This window comes from Babylonia areolata, chromosome 22 (genome assembly GCF_041734735.1).
Source record: "Babylonia areolata isolate BAREFJ2019XMU chromosome 22, ASM4173473v1, whole genome shotgun sequence".
NCBI lineage: Eukaryota > Metazoa > Mollusca > Gastropoda > Neogastropoda > Buccinidae > Babylonia > Babylonia areolata.
The window spans coordinates 7,667,136-7,679,795 of record NC_134897.1 but is presented as its reverse complement, the minus strand read 5'-3'; the positions used below and the strand labels follow the sequence as shown (position 1 = coordinate 7,679,795).

Here is a 12,660-nt window from a genome sequence, read left to right as displayed (position 1 = left end):
CGCACGACGAAGAACTTGGTTGGTACTTGCGTTACGCACTGTACTGGCTACCGTACGGTAGGCTGGTAGCCAAGCTAGCGTGTACTCAGTTGGATGACACAGAAAAACGTTTAGATCTCTGCGCAACACACGATCGACCCGAAGTTCACTTTCGGTCGATTGCACTGGACGTTATGCAATGCAGTTATCGTATAGCAAGATCCGACGACATTCGATCAGTTGACCGCTTTACGCGAACCCAGCGGTTTTTCGTCAACAGACACTTGTTAACAACATGCGATATCAGTGTCGACGTTTTCGTCCGACCGCACGCGCGCGCAGCACGACAACCAATCATTTCGCGTGTCTCAGTCCACCTGTCGCGTGCAGCCGTGACCTTCCACAGACAAGTTGGGACAAAATGGTGGACTTATCGAGTGCACAGCAGTCTGTTCTTATTGAACTTTACCGCACACATTCTGTGTTGTGGGATAATACACTGCCCGGATACAAAGACAAGAACTGTCGAACGAAAGCCCTGGTGGAGATGCAGGAGGCTTTTCTGCAACAGACCGGGATCCGACTGGAAAGTGAGTGACCTGGTTGCTTTGTCAATGTTGTGCGCCGTCGTCGTGTCGGCTGTCGTGTCAAGCCCACGGACGCCGGAATATTGGTCCGTGTGTCAAGCCTGTGTGTTCTCCACTGAGTTATCGCCCCACCCTGTGTGTGTGTGTGTGTGTGTGTGTGTGTGTGATAGGCACGTCACAGTGGTGTGTGTGTGTGTGTGTGGAGCGAGCACGTGTGCTCGCTCTCTTCTCGTGTTTTTATTCGTAGCTCAGTGGGCTGGATGTAAAGAATATATATGTGTGTATGCACTCTCTCTCTCTCTCATAGAATATATGTATATATCATAAATTATTGGTGTGTGTGTGTGTGCACTCTGCCGGTGTGTGTGTGTGTGTCTCAGTCACATATCTGCCTGCCTGTCGTTGTGTGTGTGTGTGTGTCCCACCACACCCCGGCCTTTCCCACCAAGTCCCTTCCCCACGTGTCCCCGGCCCGTCCCTCCCTCCCTCACTCGCACCAGCTACCAGCTGTCTTAGTCTCATCATGATGTGAACCACGTGTACCAGTCTGTCGCAGTGTCTGTCCTTGTGTGTGTGTGTGTGTGTGTGTGCGACACACACACACACACACACACACACACACAAAACAAATCCAATTGCAAACATTTTATTACAAACTTTTTCTCTCACTGCCGTGCCGACAATTATGACAATGCAAATTATATTATTGTTGCTCAAACTGACGAAACTGACGCACATTTTAAATCATTTAGGGAGTTTGAAAATCACCTACATGTTTCACTATAAAATTAGATCGTTAATGCTTCGCGGCACCCTCTCACAGAATCAGAAATAGTCGAGACATAATCCCGTGTCGCACATGTCACTCGTGCCGAAGGACGCAAAGCAGACCAGCGAGACTGTTTCAGCTCGCCGGACACTGCTGCGCCGGTTACAGTATGTTATTTAAATATCAAGATAAACATATATATTTTCATTCACTATACACACCAGGGATATAAAAACGCATATTTAATGAGGCAGTTAATAATTTTCTCCCGTGGCATCCCAGAAAAAGAGTTACATGTGCACATTTTTCCGGAACTCTTTTTCTGAGCCGGTACACAACATGTGACGGACTTTCGCGCACCAGTGATTCACATGACGGCTTGTGTAGGGCACGCAGAATACTCACTCGCACTGCCGAAAGATGACTCCGGTGTTGGAAAAACACACTGAGACACGCTTTAGGCACCCACCGGTTTTTTTGTCGCCATTTTACGTGTGTGACGATTTCTACTGAGTCGTCATATTTTAGGTAACTAAGTTTTGACTCATGCGCGAATCGGAAAAATTGCAAATTTTAAGTAATCCAGGGCACCCACTCAAATTTAATTTAAAATTGAGATTGACCTTCTGATGGACGCGCTAGTCGAGACATGTTTACACAAGAGAGGCAAGGCCTTCAAGACACTTGTGATACACTTAAAAAAAAAAAAAAAAAATCTAATCGTTAAAATGTGTTCTGTATTTGTTATTATAAAGCTTCGGGTTATTAAAAAAAAAAAAAAAAAAAAAAAAAAAGTCCTAATCAGATTCGAACCACGCGTTTTCGGGTGAGAAGAAACTGTCTTATCCATTACCCTATCGTGGCTCCTTAACTGACGTTCAAAAATTTAATATTTTTAAAGGGCGACAAATCAGTTGCGGTATTTGTAGTGAGAACGCTGTTTAAATCATATTATTCTGGTGTATCTTGGACATTCAAAAAATCTTTAAGGGCAATAAAAAAATTAAAAAAATTAATTCTTTTTAAGTCCGCGGTAAAGGAGACGTGGCTATCGCCGCAATCACACTGCAACATTTAGCCGTTTTCTCCAGATCTAGATAGATGTACAAGTTTAGTTACACCCGCCGGGAATGTAGTACGACAGGGTTGATTCAATTTCTCTTTTAAAAAAAAAAGAAGTTTTATGTTCATTCTAGTTTTATAGTTTTAAAGTTGATATGAAAATTTAGTATTTTGTTAAACTAATAACATGTAGAGCCAAGTACAAGTACTTCTAAACGTCGTATGAAGTGAAAACGACTTCATTTTGAGAAAAGTCAAGACTGGAAATTTTTTCGTTTCATCAATTCAAGGGTATTAACTCCCATGGTTTACAATTTTTAACTGTGAATTCCGACTGATTCTGTGGATATTTTTATGGCAGTTTGGGGCATAATCCAGTAAGTGATGAGGCGTTCACAAATCTTTCTCTGAATAAATATTTAACGGTCTCCTTTTCCAACTTTCCATCACATGTTATCGTGTTTTGTCCATTGGATATAGGATTGAACTGGGAGGTCAACAACTTGAAACAAAATGGCGTCGTTAGCGTTCGCGAAGAATATGAGCACGCGCTTTGAATGTGTCTAAATATGTGTACGCAACTGATTTTTGCTGGTGACCTTCAGGGCTCAGCCAATAGATCTATAAAGTCCACTCGCCCTATTGATTTTAGTATTTTCCGAAAAAGACCACTTGGGCGAATGAACAGAGTGAAAGCCCTGTACACTGAGAGTAAAACACACAAGCTTTTTTATGTATTGAGTATAATTTCAAAATGTAATGTTTAAGATGAGAAAGATCAGTTTAAAGGAAATTAAGTCCCATAGCATTAATTACAGATTAATTTCCCTTTTTTACTATTTGCACCAAAACGTTTGCAAAATAAATAAAACTTCCATGCTTAGCAAAAGAAGTTCCTGTTTGAACAAAAAATGATAATAATGACTGCTCTTGTTGTTGTGTCAGAATATCAGATCACAGTGCCAAGTTTAGAGAGAGGAAAACAAAACAAAAACAAAAAAAAAAAAATATATATATATATATATATATATATATAACAGTAAATGTCTGCATATAATTTGGCGTCTTTTAAAAAAAAAATAATTGTGCCCATCCCAGAGGTGCAGTATTGTTTTAAACAAGATGACTGGAAAGAACTGAATTTTTCCTATTTTTATACCTAATTTGGTGTCAACTGACAAAGTATTTGCAGAGAAAATGTTAAAGTTTACCACACACACACACACACACACACACAGACAACCGAACACCGGGTTAAAACATACTCACTTTGTTTACACAAGTGAGTCAAAAATGCAGTGTCATCATTTTTGTTCCAAGTACCCCATAAAAAAGATATAAACACATTCAGTGTAAAATAATTTACTTCGAAGTCAGTGAATCAGTTTAAGATTTTATTAATTATGCTACAGAACCAAAAATCTATAATTATTCTGTTTATTTGTTTATTTTCTTTATTTTTAGTTCGCATTTTCATATCTTCTGTCAGTGATGTAACCTCTTGGCTGTTGTGTTGCTACCAGTGTGTCCTGGTGTATGTGTGTGGAGGGCTTTTTGGGGGGGGGGGGTTAGTGTGTTGACTGTGTATGTTACTGAGTTTAGTATGTCACTATGTGTCATTGGGAATGTTCATATGTAGCATGCATTAATTTTATTGATAAAACAATTGAAATGCATTTATATATATATATATATATATATATATATATATATATATATATATATTGTTATACACAGTGTGCAATCAAAGTATGTAAAGGATTTATGAACAGGTTTATAGAAGTGGATAGAACTTCTTTTTGATAAATTCCATATATATTTTATTATTTTGAAAACAATACCTTAAGTTCAAACAATAATTATTTATGTTACACTTATAACAGGGTGGACAACTTGTGTGGTATTAACTTTCATAGCCTACAAACAAATTAGGAAAGGAATGGTGGGCACATATAAAGTAGTCATTGAAATATATGTTTTAGTTTAATTACTTATAATGAGAATGTCTCCAGACTGAATTGAACACATTCATGTCACATGTAACAGCATGCATTGTATGTGTTCTGCTTAGGACACATGAAGTTTCAGTCAGTTTTCAGCTATATAGCATTTACACTTGGTAAACACTTATCATGACTGAGTTAGTGACTGCTTGGTATTTTGAATACAATAAATTGAATAATCATAATTATGTGTGCATGCACGCACATGCTGTCTCTCTCTTTCTCACACACAGACGTCATTCATATCTGCGTTTTGTATTTATTGAGAGTGGGTCAAAGAATTTGTAATGGTTTTAATTCTTAATGCTGGGCTACCTTTTTTGCAGCAACAGCTGTTGCTATAAGATATAAATATACCTACCTCAGTACTTGCATCAATATAACTTAAAATAATGCATTTAATGTAGAGGTTTGATCATAGTGTGGATTGTTGAATTCAGTATTCAGTGGTGTTTTCCCCAGTTTTGTAAACACACTTTAATGCTGGTTCGTGCCCTTTTTTTTTTCTTTCTTTCTTTTCTTTAAACAACAGTTTAAATCTGTATGTGCTTGAGGATTAGAACAAGATAGATAGCTTAGATATTGAAGACTCTCACGGATGATCAATGTTTCAGTAAACTGAGATGGCCGAGGAGGAGGATTCCACCACAAGAAAAAGTAGTCGCCTGACCTGAAACGATGGAAGCTTCAAGAGGCAGATCATTTCTCTAATCTGCAGATGGAAAATGAATTGTTTTAGGACAAAATATGTCAGTAATGTTTCTTGCATCTGTGGTGCTCACACAACAGCCGATCATATACCAACTTGCGATATGTTAAAGTCTCAAATCCCTGAACTGAAATCATCTTCAGTGTTGACGATCTTCAGCAGTCCATTGCTAATGTATGACTTTTTCAACTCCTTGTTAAATAGTCCAGTTGGTTCGCTGTTATAGTTGTTAGTTTTTCATTAGAAATATGTTATATTGTTATGTGGGTTTTTTTTTGTGTTTTTTTTAAACAAAACTTAAATCAATAATTTTCACACACACATACACACACTTTCACTTACTCGTATGCGTACACAGTAATTCCCCCCCCCCCCCCCCCCCCCCCCCCCCCCCCCCCCCCCCCCCCCCCCCCCCCACTCGATTTTTTTCCTTCCCTCGTCTAATATCACTTACAGTGAAAAGACGTTAAACTAAAGAACGAACGAATGGAAGATTTTCCACTCCGTCCCCAGCCCTCCCTGTCCCTCAGCATCCCCCATGTACCCCCTCCCCCAAAGAAGGTCAAAATCTGGACAGGAACGCACAAAGCAATACAGAGAAAGGGTGCTTGCTGACCCTGCTCGAGCTGAAGTCTTCCATGGAAAAAAAAAAAAAAAAGAAGCGAAGTCGGTGTTATAGCCAAAATGCAAGTGAAGAGCTGAAACAAAGATTTCAAGAAGGTTCCAGAAAGAGGATGAAGACCTATCGTGAAAAAAAAAAAAAAAAAAAGAAATGTAGATGGGGCAGCCAATCAAAAGGCAAGGACAAGAGAAGAGGCAGAAGAAGAAGAGAAAAGAGGAAGAAGTAAGGCAGCAGAAGCAAAAAGAATATGGAGAGCCAACCGAACACCCCAACAGAAAATGTTGGACAACCTGAGAAGGCAGGAAGGAAGAAGAAATAAGTTACAAAACACACATGGTATGTGCATAACTACAGAAAACTACATTATGCTAACATGTAATATAAAAAAAAAATAATAATAATAAGATTTAAAGATTTTGAATTTGTTTGAACATTTGAAAAGTAAAGAAAAACAACATAATAGGAAAAAACTATATTTATGAAATGGCTAAGAAAAACAAACAGAAGAAAAAAACCCACCATATTTGTAGTATGGCAAACAAATACAAACAATGAAATAAATTCAGAATAGTAACAGTGACAAAGAGTAATCAATCAAAACATATTTCCAGTTTTGAAAAGAAAAAAAAATCTGGTATTGGTGGTTTTTTTTGGGTGTGTTTTTTTTCATGCTAATATTAACTTAAGTACAATTTCATTTGTTTCTGTTCTTTGTTTGGTGTGTTTTGTTGTTGTTTTGCAGAACAATGCTTTTTACCAAGCCGTAGTCTCAGTCTAAAGTGACTTTGAGATTCGCATGTTTTGGTTCCAGTGAATGACCTGAAGACCAAACTGCAGAGCTTCCGGACAGTGTTTGGCAGAGAAATGACCAAAGTGGCCAACTCGGTGAGAAGCGGTGATGAAGAGTACACCCCCAGCTACAGTCACTGGCAAGAACTTCAGTTCTTATCCAAATTCATCAAGAAACGGGACACGCTGAGGTCTAATGTGGTGAGTGGAAACGCTTCAGTGTGGTGCCTATGTGATGTGAATGTGTACACTATAATTTTCAAACGTACATAGATGTAATGTATGTGTATATCCCTGACTGGGCATGGATGATTGGCCAGCAACACACTCGTGCGACCATACACATATACATGCACATGCACCAAGCAATTATTCTCTGCACTGATAAAATGTAAATGTATTCATATGAACAGAGAAGTGCATTTCCATCATATATTTATGTACAGATAATATCAACATTGAACATGGGATCTTGCCAACACTGGGCATGTATACATGACACATATTATGTTATAATACTTTTATATTCTCAGATGTGGCTCACTGTGTTTTTCAATAAAATAAATTTTAAAATAAGTGACATAAAAGTAAGTACAAAAAATCAACTCAGGCAGTATACCAGTCTCACATCATACAGGCCCGAATCAGAAACAGATTCATCACATTCACCATTGTTAAAATTTACAAGGGACCAGGCAACACAAAAATTACATACAAATCAACATAAAGAGCACATCCAGCAATCAGATCAAAATACAAATTATGTACACATTGTATGTGTGTGTATGCATGTCATACACGTACATAGCAATAGTATACATGATTCAGACATATATCTCTGCCTTACAGGAGAAACTGGAGGAACTGCTGATACGTTTATTTTACATGCAGAAACACACACACACACACATATATATATATATATATATATATACCCACCCTCATGGTTTCTCTTTGTGTCTCAGTTTTTTGCCTGAAGAAGAGAAAATGTCCCATGCTTCTTGGTCTTTCTTTGCTTTTCTCTTCAATTTGGACTCTGATTTGACTCATCACACAATTGAAATCAACGGAACCCTTTGTCACAAATGCTGCAAAAAGCCAATGCCAACAAACTGTCAAACTGTCAGGTCTTTGCAGCTCACTCTTTTCTCGCTCTCTCTGTGTCTGTCTGTCTGTCTGTCTGTCTCTCTCTCTCTCTCTCTCTCTCTCTCTCTCTCTATATATATATATATATATATATATATATATAAACATTTGAGTGTGTCCTAATGTCCTGTATGCACTCCATTAACACTTTATTTTTTGTGAATGTTTTAATATAGTTTTCTATTTGCCTGGAGGACTGGATATGAAAAAAAAGCATACATGCATTCCATTTCCCTCATTAAAAAGTTTGTTTACTTTCTCTCTCTCTCTCTCTCTCTCTCTCTCTCCCCACCCACACACATACTCCCCCCACCCCCTTTCCCCTCTGCCTGGTGGCCTGCCATTTCCTTCTCACTGTTTCATGCCATACACAACTTTGTCTCTTCTTCCTCCTCCCCCACCCTCTCCTCTCTCTCTCTTTGTCTCTCTCTCCCCCCCCCCCTTTCCCCTTTCCCATGTGGCCTGCCATTTCCTCACTTCTCACTGTCTCATGCCATACACAACTTTGTCTCTTCTTCCTCCTCCCCCACCCTCTCCTCTCTCTCTCTTTGTCTCTCTCTCTCTCTCTTTGTCTCTCTCTCTCTTTCTCTCTCTCTCTCCCCCCCCACCCTTTCCATTTCCCATGTGGCCTGCCATTTCCTCACTTCTCACTGTCTCATGCCATACACAACTTTGTCTCTTCTTCCTCCTCCCCCACCCTCTCCTCTCTCTCTCTTTGTCTCTCTCTCTCTCTTGTCTCTCTCTCTCTCTCTCTCTCTCCCCCCCCCCCTTTCCCCTTTCCCATGTGGCCTGCCATTTCCTCACTTCTCACTGTCTCATGCCATACACAACTTTGTCTCTTCTTCCTCCTCCCCCACCCTCTCCTCTCTCTATCTCTATCTCTCTCACAATGTCCATTTGTTCCTCAACTGACCAGAAAACACATTTCTGTTGCCAGTCTTCTCAGCAGGATATTTGATAGACCTTTTTATTTAAATATGTATCATTGGTAAGGTGAGAAAAAGAGAGTTAGAACTTAGACAGTTCTTTCAGTTGTCTGTCGGTGGTATAGACTGAAAAAGTGAAATGTCGGCTTGTCCTTAAGTTGAGAGTTCATAGGGAGTGATTGTCATTTGGTTTTTAATGTTTTCCTCCTGCCTGTGGTTTTGCTGACACAGTGAGTGCACAAAAATGAACTCACAAATTATGAAGTATGCACATGCACACAAAAACACATAAATGTACATATGCACACACATGTACAGATACCCTACCACACATACACCTATTTATGTCAGTGTATCATGTGTATACCTTCTGTCCTGTAGAAAAATGTTCATTTTTGACAACCAATAACTGAGACTAAGGCTACTTTTTTCCAACATTTTCCTTTTTTGTACTTTCATGTTATTTAAAATTGGGGAAACGCACAATGCCACAGAAGCCTGTGTGTACATGCACAGAATATACATACACACATCATAATAAATATGCACACATTCTTACACGCACACGCTCGCACGCACGCACGCACACACACACACACACACTTCTAATGATATGCTTTAAAATGAAAAGACATCAAATGAAGTAACGGTACTCAATTATATCAGTGTGTAGTATTACACACACTTAATCAGTTAATGTTTCACTAAAAAGAAAGTTCTGTGTCCACAGGAAGAGGAACAGAACCCACAGCCACAGGACCCCACGCCAGAACTGATCGCAGTGAAGGAAGAGTCTGACAGCTCCCTTGTCTGGGTGACCCAGATTAACCCCATCCCCATCCAAGCTTTGGACACCCAGCCTCCACCCGACTCTCCATCTCAGCCCAGCTCCTCCCCACAACCACCAGTCCAGAAACTGCGGCCAATTCTGCCCAAACCGTCTGAAGTGGAAACAGTGGTGACTTCCCAACAACTAGTGTCTTCTTCATCGAGTGCCAGAACTGACCATCCTGAAATTGTGTGCCAGCTAACCAGGGAACTGCTGCCTTCAAACTCAATGCTGCAGGAGCAACACAGAGAAGAACCATCGCCTTCACACAGTGACATGTCGCCATCGTTGACCTGTAACTTCAGGAAGCGCAAGGATCCACCATCGGATACTGTTAACAGATACCGCCAGAATAAAAACATCAGGCCGCAGGCTGACAACACAGCTGAAGAAGACTCTTACACTGTGTGGGCAAAAAATCTGGTGCAAGACTTGAAAAAGGTGAAAAACGAAAACCGAAGAACAATCTTAAAAATTCAGATCAATCGGTTAGTGCAGGACCAGATTCTGAAAGAAATTGAGACTGAAGAAAACAGCTATGGTTCTTGAGCAGGAGGAGTTGCTGACTGGAAGAAGGAGGTGGTGGGTGTTTCACTGATTTGAACACACTGACAAAAACTGCAGCAATGTTTCACTCTTATCTGATAAGTGCAATATTAAATTTACTATCACTGTGTGTTATACAAGTTGTTTTTTGTGTTTGTTTTTTGTTTTGTTTTGTTTTTTAAGTACGAACATGTTTTACTTTATAATATATGGTTTCTTGTGATGGATTGCTTGTGTACATGCACACATACTGCATACAACCATGTAACAGAGGAGGTGTTTGCATGATGCTGGCATTATTACTGTGCCATACATATTATTTTTCTTTTGCTCATTTCTTTCCCTTCCGCTTTTCTTCTACCTCTCTAGCTCTCTCTGATATATTGTACAATAATATATTAATGGATATAGATAGTGCCCTTCCTCACATGTGTACAACTGTGAGCTTTACAAGAGCATGCATGCATGCACACACACATACACACACGCACACATTTACTCGCAAACACACATGTACATACAAATGCAGATACACACACACACACACCGAAAAATAGAGAGAAAAAGATACATCAAAGATGCTACACAAACAAGATGCTACAGTACTTCTCAAGCACAAAATACTGGGAAGAAGATTAAAAAGATGAGCACACATGTACAAAAATATCTCTAGTTCCTTTTGCAAGACATACATTTATTTTTAAAGGAAAACAGGTTAAAAATGAAGATATCAAGCAGGAATGCTTATAATAATGATAACAACCAAATTTACCCCGTATGAATCGTAATGCAAACTTTTTGATTCCTTGTTATGTGGCGATTTTCTGTGTGATTTATGCATATCAGTCGCTGTTTCATGTTGTGAAAATTGAAAATGAATTGGACTAAAAACTGATCTGAGATGAGTTTGGATTTCTCTTTCTCATTATTTCATCTCTTTCAGTAGTTGCATTTACTAAACACCCACACACGCGCACGCACGCATGCATGCATGCACGCACGCCACTCAACAAAACAACTTGAACATAAAGGAGAAACACTGCATGCTAAATCACCTATTCTGGTTATTTATTTGCATTTTATTTTAGGTGGGGTGGGGGGTTGTGGTTCCACCACATGTACATCCTCCCATTACTGTTTGCCCTTTTCCACAGCTCTCTTTCTGGCACTCAAATTTCTGTGCAAAGTGTTCCTTGAAGAAAATCAAAAAGCAGGACCAAGACTCGCACTGTCCCTTTTAAAACACACAACATATGTGCGTGTGTAGATATATATGTTAGTATATATATTATGTATATATATTTATATGTATATTTTTATATGTTGTGTTGTTGTTTTTATTGGAACTATTGTAGTTATGAAGTGCTAAGAGGAAAATCCTTTGATCATTTGATATGAAATTATTATCATCATTATTACAACAAACAGTCCACGTTCAAAAAAGGGGATGGGATGATCCTTTCTGAGGGTTTACAGAGGAATGGACCAAACAGGAAGGCAAGAAGACTGGATGCTGGGTCTGTTTCTGGCGGGTGCCCTCGTGGCAAACTGACGTGGCACCCCGTGAACTGTTTGGCGCTGGACTGCAGCCACATAAATCTGGGTGTGGTTTGGGTTTGTGTTGCGTGGGGAGGGGGGGGGGGGCATTGGAGGAGGCAGGATTGGGGAGGAGGATAGGGTGAAGTAGATGGAACGGGGTAGAAGTATTACCCTGAGAGGCACAAGGTAGCATGCAAATAAATAAATAAATGCCTGAAGTCGATCGCATTCTCTGCCCTCCCCATCCCCGCTCCCTTCCACTCTGGCCGCAAGCGAATGCCATTCCGGGTTATGAATAAATCATTCTCTGTGGACATACCGTTTTTTCGTTTCTTTTTTACCTTTTTTTTTTCCTTTTTTTTTTTGGTTTTTTTTTTTTTTTTTTTGTTCCTTCCCTCATTCCTCCCCTTTGTTTTACTTCTCCTCCCTCCCCCTGCTTTACCCCCTGCCCCCTCTCTCTCATTGTTCACCCACTGAAGTTTGAGCCAATCATATAAAGAAGGTGAAGCCATTGGAGAGAGTAAGGGGGGTGTGGGGGAGTTAGGATGGTGGTGATGAAGGGTTAGGGGGGGTGGGGGTGGGGGTATGCGGAGAAGTACACACGACAATATAGGTATATAAATATGATCCGTAAGTACGGAAGGCATAAATACAACTGAGAGAAATGGGAAAGGGAAACAGCGGCGGGATGCAAATACAGCAGAGAATCAATCGGATTCCGCCTCCTCTGACGCAGGATTGGTGGGGAGGAGGTGCGGGGGGAGGGGGTAAAGCCAGTGGAGGTGGGGGTGGAGGGAGGCCTGGGGGAGGGAGGAGGGTGGCCGGGAGGGAGGAGAGATGCCGCAGACATAAAGCATTGCCATTCCGTCAACGTCGTACGGTATTATCTCATCTGGCTGCTCCTGCATCCATCGTAAGCTCAGAGGATGAGGCTGATAATAATCATTGGGAGGTGGAGGGTGGGGGGCAGGGAGAGGGTGTGGAGGGGGGGGTAGAGAAAACGTTGGTGGAAGAGGAAGTGATGCGAAAGGAGAACCAGAGTAGAGAGACTGACAGAACACGATAGCAGAAAGGAGTAGCTTTGGGGGTGGGGGCATGTTACAGCAGAAGGCCTCTCATTCAAAAGTCAAGACGGTTCCTCGTCTCCCCTCCCT

At 40.4% G+C, this 12,660-nt stretch overlaps 1 protein-coding gene across 2 annotated transcripts; it reads left to right on the top strand.

The window, feature by feature from the left end:
- Positions 1-211: 211 nt before the first annotated feature.
- LOC143297314 (uncharacterized) lies at positions 212-11,779 on the top strand. 2 transcript variants are annotated; one of them, XM_076609595.1, is made up of 3 exons: positions 212-569; positions 6,543-6,718; positions 9,323-11,779. In XM_076609595.1, the coding sequence occupies exons 1-3, from the start codon at positions 275-277 to the stop codon at positions 9,968-9,970; spliced, it is 1,119 nt and encodes a 372-aa protein (XP_076465710.1). In that variant the 5' UTR covers positions 212-274; the 3' UTR covers positions 9,971-11,779. The 2 variants fall into 2 exon arrangements, with proteins under 2 accessions (XP_076465710.1, XP_076465709.1); XM_076609594.1 differs by having other exon boundaries at positions 6,543-6,721.
- Positions 11,780-12,660: the final 881 nt, after the last annotated feature.